The sequence below is a fragment of the Molothrus ater genome, chromosome 26 (assembly GCF_012460135.2).
Source record: "Molothrus ater isolate BHLD 08-10-18 breed brown headed cowbird chromosome 26, BPBGC_Mater_1.1, whole genome shotgun sequence".
Classification (NCBI taxonomy): Eukaryota; Metazoa; Chordata; class Aves; order Passeriformes; family Icteridae; genus Molothrus; species Molothrus ater.
Genome location: NC_050503.2, coordinates 5,936,738 through 5,953,256, shown reverse-complemented (window position 1 = coordinate 5,953,256; position 16,519 = coordinate 5,936,738). Strand labels below are relative to the sequence as shown.

The window sequence follows — 16,519 nt, the reverse complement described above, 5'->3', positions numbered from 1 at the left end:
TCCCATTCCCGAGGCTCCCGTCCCCCTTTCCCAGGGGGAAGAAAAGTGGGAATTCCAGCAGGAAGTGCCAACTCTTTAATGGAACAACATTCCCGAGCCTCGGGAACCCCGGGATCCGCCCTCCTCTCCTGGAACCCCCGGAATTCCTCCCAGAGATTCCTCAAATCCGGCTCCTCCCAGAGTTCTCCAGCTGAAAATCCCAAACCAAACCAAAATCCCGGGAATTCCGCTTGTCCTTCCCCTCCCCCCACCCCCCCAACACCGCATTCCAGGAATTCCAAAGTCGCTTCCATAAAAAAACCAACCAACCAAAACAAAACAAACAAACAAAAAAAAAAAAAATTGGGAAAAACGGAGGCAGAGCCAAAGTTCTGGATTGAATTCCAGTCCCAAATTCTGGGAATTCCGACCGGAGCCTGTGTCCTGCTCCTCCCGAGCTTCTGGAGGAGTTCTGGCCCTTCCCAGCCCGGAATTCCCAGGGTGGATCCGGGATTTTCCAGGAAAAGGGGCGGCAGGAACCCTCCCAGAGTCAGAGCTGGGAATCGATTCTGGGAATCTCATGGAAAAATCCCTGTGGGTTTCCCAGCAAGGGGAGGGAGAAGGGCCCCGAATTCCGGGATTCCTGCGGGAATCAGCTCCTCATGGAAAAGCAGCTGGAATTTTGGGATCATCCCGTCCTTTCCTGAGGTTCTCCGTGGATCCTGAGCCTCTGGATGGTCCCGGAAAGGCGGCTGGGAATTGTCTCAATCCCGAGGATTTGGGGAGCGAGGGATGGGCTCTGCATTCCCGGAATTCCATCCTGGATTCTTGCATCCTGGATTCCTGAATTCCATCCTGGATTCTTCCAGCCCAGATCCTGAATTCCATCTTGGATTCCCGAATTCCAGCCCAGATCCCAAATTCCATCCTGGATTCCCGGATTTCCAGCCTGGATTCTGGAATTCCAGCCTGGATTCCCAGAATTCCAGCCTGGATTCTTCCAACCCGGATCGCAAATTCCAGCCCAGATCCCAGATTCCATCCTGGATTCCTGGAATTCCAGCCAGGATTCTCCCAGATCCGGGGCCGCTCCCAGTCCTGGGAATTCCGAGTGATCCCTCGGAGAGGATCCGGCGATTCCCGGGAGAAAATCAGGATTTAAGGATCGACATTCCCAGCTTTTCCAGAGGGTGGGGAAAAAAATTCCGTGGATCCAGCCCCAAAAAAATCCCAGGATCTAAATTCCCAGGGATCGGCTCCAGCCATGATCAGAGCCTGGGAAGGGGTTGGGAATTTTCTGGAAAAATGGGAAAGGCCTCACAGTTGTGGTTGGGTTGGGAATATCCAAAGGATTCCTAGGAATTTCTCCAGGGGGATGTGAAGGGAAAAAAATCCTGGAATTTTACAGGGAGGGGATGTGGGGAATCCTGGGAAAAGGGGATTTTTGGGAAGGGAGGAGATCCCAGAAAAAGTGGGTTTTTGGGAATGAGGAATTCTGGGATATCACAGGGAGTAGATCCCAAGAATCCCAAAAAAAGTGGAATTTTGGGGGGGAAAAAAAAGGGGAGGGAGTTGTCCTGGAATTTCACAAGGAGCAGATCCGAGGAATTCCAGGAAAAAGGGAATTTTGGGAAGGGAATAAATCCCAGGAAAAGTGGATTTTTGGAAATGAGCTCTCCTGGGAGATCTCAGGAGCAAATTCCAGGAATCTCAGGACAAGGGGGAATTTTGGGGAATTAGGAATTCTGGGATTTCCCAGGGAACAGCACCCAGGAATCCCAGGAAAAAGGGGAATTTTGGGAATTAGGAATTCTGGGATACCCCAGAAAAACCAGGAATTTTGGGAATTAGGGCCCCTAAGGACGAACAACTCTCCATAAAAACCCCATAAATACAAACCAAAAACCAGGCACGAGGCAAATCCCAAATAAATAGGGCGGATCCTGGGAATCCCCAGCGGGTCAGGGGAGGGGTGCGGGAGGTGACAAAAAGCGGGAAGAGCCTTGGGAATTCCCAGCTCCAGGGTTTTTAAGTGTCCTCGGTCATGTCCTGGCTGCCGGTCCGGGCGATTTTGCGCGGCGGGGCCGAGTTCTCCCCCTCGAGCTCGCCCTGCTCCTGCTCCCGCTTCTTGGCCGCATTCTGCAACAGCGCCGGGGCTCAGGCAGTGCCGGGGTGATCGCGGCACTTCAGCACGTCCCAGGGGGGGTTTAGGGGCTTTCAGGGAATTTCGGGGGGTTCCAGGGAAATCCGAGGGCAATTCCAGGGCAGACTCCCAACATGGGGATCCCCGGTGTTCCCACATGTTGGGATTCCTAAACCCCCAGATTCCCAAATCCAAGAATTCCCAAATCCCAACATTCCCACTCCCTGGTATTCCCATTCTCAACATTCCCACACCCCAACATTCACAATCCCGTAATTCCCAAAGCCAACCATTCCCAATCCCAGAGTCCCCAAAACCCATAATTCCCAATCCCAGAGTTCCCAAATCCCAGCATTCCCAAATTCCCAACCACAACTTCCCCTCAATCCCAATTTCCCCTCATTTCCAGGGCCAGAACCACCCCAGGATTTCCTGCTTGGAATTCCCACGTTCACCATTCGTACGGGAACGATTCCTGGAATGAATCCATCCCAAATTCCCAGAAAAATTGGGAAATTTGGATCCCAAAAGTCACCTTTTTGTCCCACTGCTGGTGGAGGTAGCGCAGGAGGATGTTTGTCTTTTCTGTCACGATAACTGGGAATAATTCCAAGGAAAAACAGGGGAAAAAATCAGGTTTTAGGAGGATTTCAAAGGGTAAGGAGGGAGGAAAAATTGGGAATTGTTGGGGGGGAAATTGAGGATAAAGAAGGGGAAAAATGGGAATGAATAAAAGGGAAAATGGGAATTAAAAGGGGGAAAATGGGAATTAAAAGGGGGGAAGCTGGGAATGAATAGAGGGAATACTGCGAATGAAGAGGGGGAGCTGGGACTGTGGGATGTCCCTGGTGGAGCCGATAAAAATTGGGATTTTCCCAGCAGGACTCACTCTGTTCCGAGGGGAATTCTCTGGTGGGCAAATACACCGAGGGCCGGCGGTTCTGGAATGGGAATGAGAGAGAGACTCAGGGACGGGATGGAAATGGGGAATGGGGGGATTTGGGAATTCAGGGATTGGGGAATTCCACGAATCAGGAACTCTGGGACTGGGGAACTCCAGGACTACGAAATGCCACGATTTGGGAATTCCGAGACTCGGGAATTCCAGGATTTTGGAATTCCAAGACTGGGGAATTCCAGGATTTGGGAATGCCGGGATTGGGAAATCCCAAGATTGGGGAATTCTGTGATTGTGGAACTCTGGTACGGGGGAACTCCAGGATTGGGGAATTCCAGGATTAAGGAATGGGGCTCCGGAGCACTCACGGAAGCCTTGCAGACGGAATCCGCATGGAACCTGCTGAAGTTGCTCTTGTTGTACACCGGGAGCCCTTTCAGGAAATCTGCCTGGGGAGCCACAATTCCCAAAAACCCCTCAGGGAACCCCAGGAATTGGTGTCGGTCCAACCGACCCCAAATTCCAGGGGCTGAAGGGAAAGTGCCAGGATTTGGGCAGCTCCAAACTTTCCTTCCCCAGATAAAATTCCCAGGGTGGTCCCAAGACTGTGACCCCTCAGCCCCCCCATAAAACAAACGGTTCAGCCCCATTTTAGGGTGATCCCTAACCCCCCCGATGAAACAAATGGTTCTGCCCAACTTTAAGTCACCCCTCACCCAAAAGAAATGGTTCGGCCCCCCCTTAGGATGCCCCCCACCCATATTGGGGTGCTCCAACCTCATCGCGAGCCCAAACCCCGCCCTGGGGCTCCCTCTCACCCCAAATCCCCCGCACCCCGCCCTGGGGCTCCCCTCATCCCCCAGATCCCCCGCACCCCGCCCGGAGCTCCCCTCATCGCCACCCCTGAGAGCGAGAACCCCTCACACCCCCTCAGCCCCGCCACCCCCGCCCAGGCCGCAGCGGGCGCGGGCCCTACAGGCCGGAAGCGGCCGCGGCGCCGCCGCTGCGGTACCGTGAAGGCCGCGGGCGGCGCGGCGGGCCCCGGGAGCCGCAGCCGGGCCGCCGAGGCCGGCGCGGGGCCGCCATTGCGGCGGGGGGCTCACGTACCATCTTCGCCGCCACCAGCCAGGAGGAGCCGCCCCGGCCCGCCCACTGTCATGGCCGCCCGCCTCGCGCGCGCCGATTGGTCCGCGCCGCGGAACGCTGCGTTTCTATTGGGCGCCGCGTCTGTCAATCATAGATGGGAGGGCTCGGTTGAGGCAGGAAGTGCTCGCGCGGAAGGGCGGGGCGGGTGCAGTGCTGGAGGACCCGGATGGAGAGCGGCGCGGGGCATGCTGGGAGTTGTGGTTTGGACGGCGAGTCCGCTCTTTAATTAAGGGGCGGCTCATTAAGTGTAGGCTCATTTCATTAGCAGCGCGGGAAAAAGAGGAGAATTCCTTCCCTATATCCCATCCCAGAGGTGATGGTAGAATCAGGAGCCCAGAGGATGGGGCAGAGGCGCTGCTGAGTGAAAAAACCTGAATTCCACCCCTAATTTCCGCACCCCCAACTTTCCCAAATATGTGCCCTGGAACGCGGCAGATTCCCCCTCCTCGTTAAATTCCCCACCCTAATTAACGCAGGAGACACGCTGGGATTTCAAAACACTCCACATTCCCACGTTTATAAACAAACAAAATTTTAAAAGCTGGAATAAACACATGGGAAACGCGAGGATAATTTAACAACCGAAGCACCAGCCGCGCCTCAAACCCGTCAGGGGCACGGATGACAGGGCCAGCGGGGCTGGGCACTCCCTCCAGGGCACGGCGGGCTCATCCCGAATTCCCAGAGAAGAATTCCCGGAGAATTCCGGGGCTCCCTCAGTGGCTCAGGGATTTCCTGCCCTTCAGCATCCGCCGCAGGATCACGGCGACCCCGCCGGGAGTACTGATCCGTTTGATCCAGCCGTGAGTCTTCTTCCGCTTCCAGTTGTTGGGCTGGTACTCGTTCCCCCGGGATTTTCCACGGATTTGTCGGAAATTCCACGCTGGGACCGGGATGCGGCAGAGAACGGCGGCGTTGGAAGTCCCGGCAAGAGGCTCCAGAGCGCTTGGGAGCAGCGGGAAGGGAAAACCTCGCAGCAGGGAAAAACTTGGGGGAAATTAAAGCAGAGAAAGGAGTAAGAAGAGGGAAATAAAGGATAAATTTGGAATTTTAAAGTTGAGATTTCCCCTCCCGGTACCTGCGACCCCCGGCCCGCGCCCACACCGGGCCCAGCACCGCCATTTTGCTCCGCCCGCCAACAACGCCGCTTCCCATTGGCTCCGTCCTCCCAGCCAATCACAGCGGCGCTGCGCAGCAAGGGCTGATGGGGGTTGTAGTCTTCTCGGGGGTCGTGGGAGAATTACCATGGCAACGGCGCACACTTGCACCCGAGGCCTTGTCGTCTCGGGGGCTGTCGGTTGTCCCCCAGGCTGTCGCGACAGTGCCATGAAGTCACTCTCAGTGCCTGAAAGGGCTCCAAGAGAGCTGGAGAGGGACCTGGGACAAGGGATGGAGGGACAGGAGCCAGGGAATGGATTTGGGATGGGAAAAGGAAGATTCGGGTGGGATTTTGGGAAGGAATTCCCAGAGCAGCTGAGCTGCTTCAGCCCTGGAATCTCCAAGGAAAGGTGGGATCGGCCTGGGATGGTCCAAGATGGGACTGGGTGAGATTTCAGGTCCTTCCAAGCCAGACCATTCCAGGATTTTCCTTTTTGGGATCAATCCCAGCGCAAGAGCAGGAGCAGCTCCAGGGTTTTTCCCTCCTGGTTTTTGTGGCCCGGCAGGAATGAGGGGATGTGGCTCAACTCTTCCCGAGCCCAAATTCTGGGAAAATAAACCCAAAACTCAGCCCTGGTTTGGTGTTTAGCCTCCTGGGGGTGGCACTGCCACACCCCTGGCACTGCCACACGTGTGACACCTTGGTGGCACTGATGGGTTTGGGACACTGCCACATTCATGGCACTACCACACCTGTGACACGTTGGTGGCACTGCCATGTTTGTGGCACTGCCACCCTCATGGCATTGCCACACTCGCCCCCTTTGCCACCCCACAAGCACCACAGTGTCACCACTCCATCCCAAATGCCACCTCTGTCCTTGTCCCATCCTGTCCCCTGTCCCCTGTCCCCGTCCCCATCCCTGTCCCTCGCTCTGTCCCTGTCCCCTCTGTCCCTGTCCATCAGCCGCGGTCCCGCCCCTCCGGAGCTCTTCGGGCTTTGCCTTTTCCATGGCGACCGCTCCAAGGACGAGCCCGGAGCGCCCCCGGAGCGGGCACGGGCGGCAATCGGGGGTATTTGGGCAATTTGGGGCGTTTTGGGGAATTTTCGGGGGGGGCTGAAGGAATTCGCTCCCTCCCGCCCCCCCAAAAACGCCTGGGAAAAAAAAAAATCGGGATTCTCACCGCCCTGCTCCGCCTCTCCACCGGGAATTCTGCGGAATTCCAGGATTTGCACCGGGAACTCGGCGCAATTCCAGGATTTGCACCGGGAATTCTGCGCAATTCCAGGATTTGCACCGGAATCCTGCGCAAGGATTTTTCCAGGATTTTTCCCTCCTCCCGCATCCCCGGAGCCCCTGGGCCATCGATGAGGTGAGCGGCGCATTTTCCCCCCCGGGGCTGCGGGAATGTCCTGGAGCCCGAGGTGCTGCTGGGGGTGGGGATGACCCAAAAATGCGGGAATTTTTCCCGTCGGGAAAACAAAATCTGGGATGCGAGGGGGGTTGGGATGTTGTGGGGCAGAGAGGAGCCGGGAAAAACCCGGATTTGTGCAGGTGCGCCAGGGAGGGGGGGAAGGAGGGGAATTATCCTGGAAAACCAGCTCGGGGAAAAGCTTCCTTCATTCCTTCCTTCCTTCATTCCTTCCTTCATTCCTTCGTTCCTTCTTTCCCCCCCCCCCGTGATGCAACGGCGGGGAAGGATTGCTGGGAGGGAGGGGGGTCCGATCCCGCTGGAATTTCGGCCGGAATTTTGGGAAAACCTGCCCGAGGTGGAGGGAGAGGCTGGGCTGGCTCCAGTGCTGGTTCCAGTGCCTGATTCCAAACCCAGATCCCAAACCCTGATCCCAAATCCTGATCCCAAAGGCTCCTGATTCCAAATCCTGGTTCCTATTCCTGCTCCCGAGTCCCCCGTGCCATTCCCGGTGCCAGGATCCCAAGGCTGGATCCCAAGACTGGATCTCTCTGGCTCCAGGATCTCTCTGCCTGATCCTGCCATTCCTGCCTCGTTTCCATTCCCAGCCTTACATAAGAGGCATTGGATTCCAAAAATCCTGAATTCCTGAAATCCCAAATTCCCAGATTCCCAATTTCTCAAAATCCTGGATTCCCAAAATCCCGAATTCCTGAATTCCCAGATTCCTGAATTCCCCAATTCCAGGATTCCTGAACTCCCAGATTCTCAAATTCCCATATTCCCAGATTTCTGATTTCCCAGATTCCCGGATTCCCGGATACCCAGATTCCCAAATTCCCATATTCCCACATTTCTGATTTCCCAGATTCCCGGATCCCCGGATTCCCGGGATCCCTCGGGCAGCCAGAGCGGGGCTGGGAAGGAGCCAGGTCGGGATAATCCCCCCATCCCGTTTCCATGGCAACCGGCACCATTCCCGCATCCATCGGGATCCTGTTCCAGCCTTTCCTCCCTGGATGTTCCGGGCACCAAGCGCAGGGGAGGTGGGAGATGGGAGCCAGGGATCCGGGATCTGGGATCTGGGGATCCAGGAATTTGGGAATCCGGGAATCTGGGAATCCTGGGATCTGGGGATCCAGGAGTCCAGGGAACTGGGATCCTGCAGGAATGGGATCTGGGATCCTGATCCCACAGGAATGGGAACTGGGATCCTGAAGGAATGGGACCTGGGATCGTTCAGAAACGGGACCTGGGATCGTTCAGGAATGGGAACTGGGATCCCTATCCCGCAGGAATGGGATCGGATCCTGCTGGAATGGGATCAGCATCCTGCAGGAATGGGATCTGGGATCAGGATCCTGCAGGATCAGCGCTTGGATCCCGCTCTCTCCTCCCGCTGCCATCAATAATTCACCGTGTTCGTTTTCCCTTCGCCATAATTAACCCATTCCCAACCTCCGTGCCCCCATTCTCACCAGCTTTTCCCCGAATATTCCCAAAATCCCAAGACTTCAACTCCAGCAGCGAGCTTTGGGAACAGCCTGGATAATCCCACACCCCACATTCTTTAGTTTATTTTGTGGAGAGATTTTAATTAAATTTTAATTCCCACCTCGGATGTTGCTTCCGACCACAGCCACATTTATATTTAATGGAATAAATATTTCAATTTTATGGGATAATATTTATCTTTGTGGGATAAATAATGAATTCCCTGGGCTGGAGCTTCCCGGTGCTCCACATTTATTGGGAAAAGGGAATTTTCTCTTCCAAACAGGTTTTTTTTCCCCTAGGTTTTTTCTTTCAGCCGAATAAATCCCTTTTCCAAGGGCTGTGATGGGAACTTCAGGGCCTGGGGACAGAGATGTGACCCAGAAAAAAGCAGGATGGGGAATTGTCCATGTTTCCATGTTTTTCCCTGGTTTTCCACATTTTTCCATGCTTTCCCGTGGTCTTCCTTGCTTTCCCACATTTTCCTACGTTATTCCACATTTTTCCACATTTTCCAGGGATCACAATGCTGACCAGCATCACTGACAGGTCCCCAACTGCTGGAACCAGGGCTGAATCCCTATTTTCCACACTTTTCCAAGTTTTCCCCCATTTTTTTACTTTTTGCCCCAATTTTCCCCCATTTCCCCCCAGTTTTCCCACATTTTCCCACATTTTCCCAAGTTTTTTCCCACAGTTTCCCCCATTTTCCAGGCATCACCATGCTGACCAGCATCACCGACGGCTTCCTCTGCTGCCTGCTGGGCAAGACCCCCAACGCCGTGGGGCCTCTGGACAGCGTTGAGTCCAGCGATGGCTTCACCTTCCTGGAGGTGAAACCCGGCCGGATCCTGCGCATCCACCACAGCGCTCCCGAGCGCCCGGGGCCCCCGGAATTCCCGGGATCGTCCCCCGAGCGCGGCGCCGTGCGCTGCCAGCGCCGCATCACGCTCTACCGCAACGGGCAGCTGCTGATCGAGAACCTGGCCGAGGCCTCGCGCCCCGAGAGCGCCCGGAGCCCGCGGCGGTGCCCGCCGTGCCCCGTGCCCGAGGCCAACGGCGAGCCGGGAGCGCCGGAGCCCGCCGGTGTCGCCGCCAAGCGCCGCAAGCGCAAGCCCAAGAGGGTGGTGACGGTGGACTGCAAGAAGCGCATCACCAGCTGCAAGGGCACGCACGGGGACGTGGTGCTGTTCTTCATCCATGGGGTTGGAGGCTCTTTGGACATCTGGAAGGAGCAGCTGGAGTTCTTCTCCAAGCTGGGCTACGAGGTGGTGGCGCCGGACTTGGCGGGGCACGGCTGCAGCTCGGCGCCGCCCGTGGCCGCCGCCTACACCTTCTACGCGCTGGCCGAGGACATGAGGGCCGTGTTCAAGCGTTATGCCAAGAAAAGGAACATCCTCATTGGGCACTCCTACGGGTAAGGGGCTGGGATCAACCTGGAAAATGGGAATGGACACAAATCCCAGGTTTTAGGGGTGTGGGGTTCCCATTCTGGGAGATTTGTCCCATGTTTATCCCATTTATCTCGGGGTTTGGAGCTCCAGAATCCTTGGCTTCTGTTCAAGTGTTCCCCAAGAAAAGGAACATCCTCATCGGGCACTCCTACGGGTAAGGGGCTGGGATCATCCTAGAAAATGGGAATGGTCACAAACCCTGTGTTTTATGAGTTTGGGGTTCCCATTCTTTTTATCCCATTTTTATCCCATTTTTATCCTCTTTCTCCCCTGATTCAGAGCTCCTGAGTGCCCTTGGGGTGGGCACCATCTCGGTGTCCAGCTAATCCCGAGAGGGAAGTGCAAGGGCAAGGGCTATAATTAGGATAAACCAGGATTAGGGCTCCTGATTAGGTGCAGACTAACAAAGGAGACGGAGCCCTGCCACGCTGGCACCACGTCCCCATGTCCCCTCAGGGTGGCCTTCTGCACGTTCCTGGCACACGAGTACCCCGAGCTGGTGCACAAAGTGATCACAATCAATATAATCAATATAATTAGTATAATTAATAATTAAAATAGGGAAAGCCAACAACTCTGTGGTTATTTTTAACCCTTTCAGGGTGTCCTTCTGCACGTTCCTGGCTCACGAGTACCCCGAGCTGGTGCACAAGGTGATCATGATCAACGGGGGCGGCCCCACAGCGCTGGAGCCCAGCCTGTGCTCCATCTTCAACCTGCCCCCCTGTGTGCTGCACTGCCTGTCCCCCTGCCTGGCCTGGAGCTTCCTCAAGTGAGTGGCAGCCCGGGGAGGGTCCTGTGCCACCCAGGGGTCAGCCTGGCACTGCCACTGCCGAAGGAGGGGACACAGTGTGGCTTTTGGGGGTCTGGGGGCTTCCTGTGCCACTCAGGGGGCATCCTGGCACTGCCAATCTGAGAGAGGGGACAGGGGTGGCTTTTGGGGGGCTGGAATCTCCTGCCACCACCCAAGGAGTCACCCTGGCACTGCCACTGCCGAGGGAGGGGACAGGGGGTGGCTTTTGAGGGGCTGAAATCTCCTGTCACCTCTCAGGGGACTCAGGCCAGCTGTGCCACTCTGAGGGAGGGGACAGGGGGTGGCTTTTGGGGGCCTGGAGGGCTGGGGCTCACCCTGGCACTGCCACCCCAAGGGAGGGGACAGAGTGTGGAATTTTGGGGCCAGGGTCTTGTGCCACCACCCAGGGGCTCACCCTGGCACTGCCACCCCGAGGGAGGTGACAAAGTGTGACTTCTGCGGGGCTGGGCTGCTCCCCCTTGCTGCCATCCCCCGAATTTCGGGCTGAGCCCCCTCCCCCTGTGCCAGGGCTGGCTTTGCCCGCCAAGGTGCCAAGGAGAAGCAGCTGCTGAAGGAGGGCAACGCCTTCAACGTCTCGTCCTTTGTGCTGAGGGCCACCATGAGCGGGCAGTACTGGCCCGAGGGCGACGAGCTGTACCACGCCGAGCTGGCCGTGCCCGTGCTGCTGGTGCACGGCATGCACGACAAGTTCGTGCCCATCGAGGAGGACCAGAGGATGGCAGAGGTATGGGGTGGCACCTCTGAGAGGGGTTCTGGGGACTCTGCCCCCCCCAGAAATGGGGGGGGGGATGCTGTGGAGCTTTGGGGAGGGGTGGGGAGGGAGGGGAAAATCCTCCTGTGACCCAAGGGACACTGCCAGGGTGGCACAGGGATGGGCAGAGACAGCTTGGCATGGGCAGGGACATGGGAGAGGGACACTTTGTCTTGGGTGGGGACACCCTCCACTGTCCCAGGGTGCTCCAAGGGGTGGCACAGGGACAGGGACATGGGCAGGGACAGCTTGGCAGGGCAGGGACGCCTCCCACTGTCCCAGGGTGCTCCAAGCCCTGCCAGGGACATTCCCTGCGAGGGGACAGAGTGGCTTTGGAGGGCTGGGGCAGGGCTGGGGCTCATCCCGGCCCTGCCACTCGCCAGGGAGGGGACACAGTAGCCTTTGGGGCTCGTGCCACCTCTGGGAGGGGTCTCACCGTGCCGCTGGCCACCCGCAGATCCTGCTGATCGCCTTCCTGAAGGTGATCGACGAGGGCAGCCACATGGTGATGCTGGAGTGCCCCGACACGGTGAACACGCTGCTGCACGAGTTCGTCCTCTGGGAGCCCGACACGCCCGCGGCCCGCGGCGACGGCGACACCAAATGAGGGCCAGCGACATGCGGGGACAGCGGGCTGGCTGCTCCCGCGGCAGAGGCGGAGCGCGGAGCGGGCTCGGCCCGGCCGCCAGCCCGGTTTGTGCCCGGGGCCGAGCGAGGAGGAGCCCCGGGCTGCGACGGCAGCGCCGGGAGAGGAGCGCGGCGAGTGCCCAGGGCCGGGGACAGCGGGGACACGGCTCGGCCGGTCCCCAACCCCGACAGGACTGCGGGGACACGGCACGGCCGGTCCCCAACCCCGGACACGTCACACCGAATTCCCGACCCCAGGGGGACAGCGGGGACACGGCACGGCCGGTCCCCAAACCGCGGGCATGTCACACCTGGACCCCGGACATGTCACACGGAGTCCTCAACCCCGGGGAGACAGCGGGGACACGGCACAGCTGGTCCCCGAACCCGGACACGCCACCCCCGGCGCTGGAGCGGCTCCGTCCCGGTTTTTTTGTCGCAGTCGTTGTCATTCCCGCACACAGCGACACCGGGAGCACATGGAGGGTCCCGGGGACACCGGGAGGACACGGAAGGACCCGGGGACACCGGGAGGACACGGAGGGTCGCCACAGGGATTTTTGGGGCAGTTTTCAGGAGAATCCAGAGGCTCTCCCACGTCGGGATTTGCCTGGATTTTGGGGGTTCCTTGTGGGGTTCGGCGGCTCCTGCTGGCATGCGGAGGAGGATGATGAGGATGAAGATTCCTGGAGTGTCCCCAGTGCCACCACGGCCACGTCCCCGCTGCCCGCAGCGCTTTCAGGGCAGAACCCCTCGGGGCCACTCCCAGGCCTTTCCCGTGGCTCCGTCCCCGGGGTCCACCCCGGGATCCGCCCCTGGAGCAACGGGGGACAGCGGGACCCCCATTCCCGGTGATGATTCCCGGGATTCCTGATAATTCCCGCCCGGTTCCGCGCGATCCCGGACCACCCGATCCCACCCGACCCCACCCGATCCGCGCCGATCCCGCCCCTCCTGTACAACACCCCCATTCCCGGGAGCCAGCACGGCTGGAGGAGCCACCCGAGGCTGTCGCCGGTGCCACCCGCAATGCCAGGAGGTGCCACCTGTCACCCCCCCCCTCCAAAATTCCCGACATTTAAACCAAAGAAGGCGCCGACCCCACGGACATCTCGCCCCTGTCCCTTGTCCCCAGCCTGTCCCCTGCCCCACACGGGGCTGGCACCGCACCGAGGGGCTCAGGGGACCCCGTGATATCCCCACTGATGTCCCCAGGGTGTCCCCTGTGCCAGCCCCGCCCGCTGCTGTCTCATAATGAGAATTTTACCCCAAAACCGCCAGCAACGCCCCCAAAATGCCACGCACGGGCTGTGGGGTCACAGCCCTGTCCCCTCCCTCCGGGAGCCACATTCCTGTCGCGCTGCCACCCCCGCTGCCACCGCCGCGTCCGTGCCAGGACCCAGTAAAGCCGTGCTAAATGCCAGCCCGTGCCAAGCGTGCCAGTGAAGCCGTGCTAAATGCCAGCTGTGCCAGGACCCGTGTAAAGCCGTGCTGAATGCCAGCCCGTGCCATGGCACCCACTAAAGCCGTGCTCAATGCCAGCCGTGCCGGGCCCGTGCTGGGAGCGCCGGGGCAGGGACGGGATCCCAAAATTCCTGGGGAAGAATTTACTGGGAGAATCAGAATGTTCCCCAAAAATGTCACACCCTGGGGTGCTTGGTGTCACCTTGAGCCGCTCGGTGTCACCTTGGGGTGTTTGGTGTCACCCTGGGCCACTGAGGGTGTCCCCAGGCGGTGCAGGACGAGGACGCTCTGGTGCCACTCGGGCCCAGCCAGCGGCCACGGGCCTGGGGGTGGGCACGGGGACAAGGGTGGCACCCCCGGGATTGGGGACAGCCCCGGGACCCCCTGACCGTGCTGGGAGAGTTGGGGGCTGTGGAATTGGGAATGGGGGAATGGGAATGGGGAATTCGGGATTGGGAATGGGGGGTTTGCGGTTGGGGCTGCGGGATTTGGGGTCGGGGGTGGGGATTTGGGGTGACGCCCATCCCGGCTCATGACGTCACATACAGGGGGCAGGGCCAAGACACTCAGCGCCCCCCAGTGGCCAGAACTGGCACTGCCCGGTGCCACCAGTGCCACCAGTGCCAGTGTCCCCAACCTGGTGTCCCCAAACTGTGGGCACTGCCCAGTGACACTGCCCAGTGCCATCAACTGGACCTCGATGCCCATGACCTGGAGGTGACACAGGGCCAGGAGAGGGGCACAGGGCCGGGACAGGCGACCCCAACCCCACAAAGCCACCACGACACCACAAATCCGGTCTGGGATCGAATCCTGGCCTTAATTCCGACACAGATTTTCCACTTTTCTCCCAGGAAATATTTCCCGAAAGGATTTGGGGAAATTCTCTCCCAAATTTGGCCTTCCAGGCCCAAAGTTTTGAGATTTCCTTGAATTTCATATTCCAACCAATATGGAGCGAAGTGGGCGTGGTCACATAATGAATATGCATGAGTCTGTTGGGTGAGCCTGTGAATATGTAAATTTTTGGGAATCCCAAATTTGAGGGGAGGAGCTCTGAGAATTTCACACATTTGGGAGGTTCAATAATCATTCCACTTTCTTTAATTACTTTAATTTTTCTTTAATTCTTTAAAGAAAAAAGTTTCTTAAAGTTTAATTTTTCTTAAATTCTTTAATTTTTTTCTTCCCGTGCCTCAGTTTCCCCCCCTCGGGTGTGACACCCTCAAACCATGGGGAAACCCTCGGGCACCCCAAAGCGGGCACGGAGCCCTGGCACCTTCCTCAAAATATCCCAAAAATATCCCAAAAAAAGCTGCTCCACTTTTACGACTTCATGTGACAGAATTTTAAAAAAGCCAAAAAAAAAAAGAAAGGAAAAAAAAAAGGAAAAATAAAAAAAGAAAAACACCAAATATTTACCAAAACTTCCAGACCTTTTTTTTTTTTTTTAAGGCCCTTTTTTTTCCTTTTTTACTTTTTTTTTTTATTATTATTTTGAGGCGGATTTTCGCCATCTGGAGAATTAAAAGGCTCTGGCAGGGCTGGTGAAGTGTCAGCGAAAAGGCTTTTAAAATGTTGTTTTTATTATTATTTATGGGCTGGAACTCCAGAGAGGGAAAAGGAGCCAAAAAAAGGTTCAAAAATAGATGGAAAAAGAAGAAAAAAAAATCGGGATGTTTTTTCCAGAGGTGGCTGAAAAATAAAATAAAATACCTTGGAAAAACACAAATAAATTGGGGGTTTTTAGGGGTCGGGGTTTTTGGGATTGGGAATTTTTGGGATCAGGGATTTTTGGGATTTTGGGGATTTTTAGGATTTTTGGGGTCTGGGATTTTTGGGATCAGGGATTTTTGGGGATTGGGGTTTCTGGGGATTGCAGATTTTGGGATCGGGGATTTTTGGGATTGCGGATTTTTGGGATCAGGGATTTTGGGGAGCTGGGATTTTTGGGATCCGGGATTTTTGGGATCGGGGGTTTTTGGGATGCAGGATTTTTGGGATCAGGGATTTTCCCGGCTCCCAGCAGAGGGAACGGTGGGAGCGCAGCGGCGCCTCTTGGCCAGACGGGCTGGAATTCCACAGCTGGAATTCCACAGCTGGATCGGCTGGAATGCTCTGCCTTGGGATTCCCAGGGATTCCAGTCTGGGGTCCCCAGGGATGCTCAGGTCCAGGATTCCCTGATTTGGAGTTCCCTGGAATGCTCCAATTCGGAATTCCCAGGGATTCCCTGATTTGGTGTCCCCAGGGATGATCCAGTTCAGGATTCCCAGGGATTTCTGGGTCTGGGGTCCCCAGGGATGCTGTGGCTCAGGATTTTTGATTTGGGGTCCCTGCGAATGCTCTGGATGCCTCGGGATGAGCTGTTTTGGGGTGCCCAGGGATTCCCAGATTTGGAGTCCCCAGGGATGCTCCAATTTGGGGTCCCCAGAGATGCTCAGGTCCGGGATTCTCTGATTTGGGGTTTCTGGAATGTTCCAATTCAGGATGCCCAGGGATTCCCGGTTTTGGGGTCCCAGGGATGCCCCATTTGGGGACAGGATCTGGAAAGGGGATCCCAAATCCTTGCCTTCCCCTTTTCACCCCCTGTTCCCTCTCATCCTGTTTTATTTTTGGGTGGATTTTTCTCTATTTAGGGCCTTTCCAGCTGCTTCCTTTTATTCTTTTCATTCAGAGCCTGTCATTACATTTTCCATTCTTTCAAAGAAATTAAAAAAACCCACAAAACAAAAGCGGCTTCCCAGGGGCCTTTCCAGCTCCTTATTCCCTGAGGAAAGGGGTAGAATATCCCAAAATATCCCCCAAAAATCCCAAAAAATCAAAATAAAATCCCAAATCCTTCCACTCCCGCTTCCCTGTGGGGTTTTTAGGGGTTTTGGGATGCGTAGGAGGGGGGAATATCCCAAAAAAAGCCTCTTCAAGATCCCGACGTGCTGGCACATCCTTTTCCTGTCTTTTTTTGGGATCTGGCCATCCCAAATTGCTGGGGCGGGCCGGGAGCTGCGAGCTCCGGGCTCCCATTCCCGCTTGGAATGGGGCCGGGAATGGGGAAAAGAAGTTTTTTCTGAGCTCTTCTCATCCCGTTTTTCCTGTCTCCCGGGATGTTCCCAGCTCTGCTCCTGCCTCCCGGACCCTCCAGGGTTAAATTCACCTCTGGGGCACCCCAAAATCCGCGGCCGGGACCTTTCAGGGCATCCTCGCTCCATCCCCATCCCACATTCCATGAAAAAAGCAGGA

General features: G+C 56.8%; 3 protein-coding genes across 3 annotated transcripts; 1 reads left to right on the top strand and 2 right to left on the bottom strand.

The window, feature by feature from the left end:
- Positions 1-60: 60 nt before the first annotated feature.
- On the bottom strand, positions 61-4,211 carry DDA1 (DET1 and DDB1 associated 1). The gene is made up of 5 exons (XM_036399247.1): positions 4,128-4,211; positions 3,389-3,469; positions 3,012-3,063; positions 2,658-2,719; positions 61-2,118 (listed from the first exon to the last, which is right to left on the bottom strand). The coding sequence occupies exons 1-5, from the start codon at positions 4,128-4,130 to the stop codon at positions 2,008-2,010; spliced, it is 309 nt and encodes a 102-aa protein (XP_036255140.1). The 5' UTR covers positions 4,131-4,211; the 3' UTR covers positions 61-2,007.
- A 440-nt stretch (positions 4,212-4,651) lies between these two features.
- On the bottom strand, positions 4,652-5,524 carry MRPL34 (mitochondrial ribosomal protein L34). The gene is made up of 2 exons (XM_036399246.2): positions 5,245-5,524; positions 4,652-5,153 (listed from the first exon to the last, which is right to left on the bottom strand). The coding sequence occupies exons 1-2, from the start codon at positions 5,319-5,321 to the stop codon at positions 4,883-4,885; spliced, it is 348 nt and encodes a 115-aa protein (XP_036255139.1). The 5' UTR covers positions 5,322-5,524; the 3' UTR covers positions 4,652-4,882.
- A 722-nt stretch (positions 5,525-6,246) lies between these two features.
- Positions 6,247-13,240, top strand: ABHD8 (abhydrolase domain containing 8). Its single transcript, XM_036399536.2, has 5 exons — positions 6,247-6,638; positions 8,886-9,588; positions 10,227-10,397; positions 10,947-11,163; positions 11,648-13,240. The coding sequence occupies exons 2-5, from the start codon at positions 8,894-8,896 to the stop codon at positions 11,795-11,797; spliced, it is 1,233 nt and encodes a 410-aa protein (XP_036255429.1). The 5' UTR covers positions 6,247-6,638; positions 8,886-8,893; the 3' UTR covers positions 11,798-13,240.
- The last annotated feature ends 3,279 nt before the right edge of the window (positions 13,241-16,519 follow it).

What these genes read in the sequence shown, in the direction of transcription:
- MRPL34 (XM_036399246.2), bottom strand. Translation starts at nt 5,321, where the DNA reads ATGGGAAGCGGCGTTGTTGGCGGGCGGAGCAAAATGGCGGTGCTGGGC. An exon ending in GCGCGGGCCGGGGGTCGCAG is followed by an intron (nt 5,154 to 5,244) that starts GTACCGGGAGGG and finishes ATTTCCCCCAAG; the next exon opens with TTTTTCCCTGCTGCGAGGTT.
- ABHD8 (XM_036399536.2), top strand. Translation starts at nt 8,894, where the DNA reads ATGCTGACCAGCATCACCGACGGCTTCCTCTGCTGCCTGCTGGGCAAG. An exon ending in CTGGCCTGGAGCTTCCTCAA is followed by an intron (nt 10,398 to 10,946) that starts GTGAGTGGCAGC and finishes CCCCTGTGCCAG; the next exon opens with GGCTGGCTTTGCCCGCCAAG. An exon ending in AGGACCAGAGGATGGCAGAG is followed by an intron (nt 11,164 to 11,647) that starts GTATGGGGTGGC and finishes GGCCACCCGCAG; the next exon opens with ATCCTGCTGATCGCCTTCCT.
- DDA1 (XM_036399247.1), bottom strand. An exon ending in ATTCCGTCTGCAAGGCTTCC is followed by an intron (nt 3,064 to 3,388) that starts GTGAGTGCTCCG and finishes TTCCCATTCCAG; the next exon opens with AACCGCCGGCCCTCGGTGTA. An exon ending in ACCAGCAGTGGGACAAAAAG is followed by an intron (nt 2,119 to 2,657) that starts GTGACTTTTGGG and finishes GCGCTGTTGCAG; the next exon opens with AATGCGGCCAAGAAGCGGGA.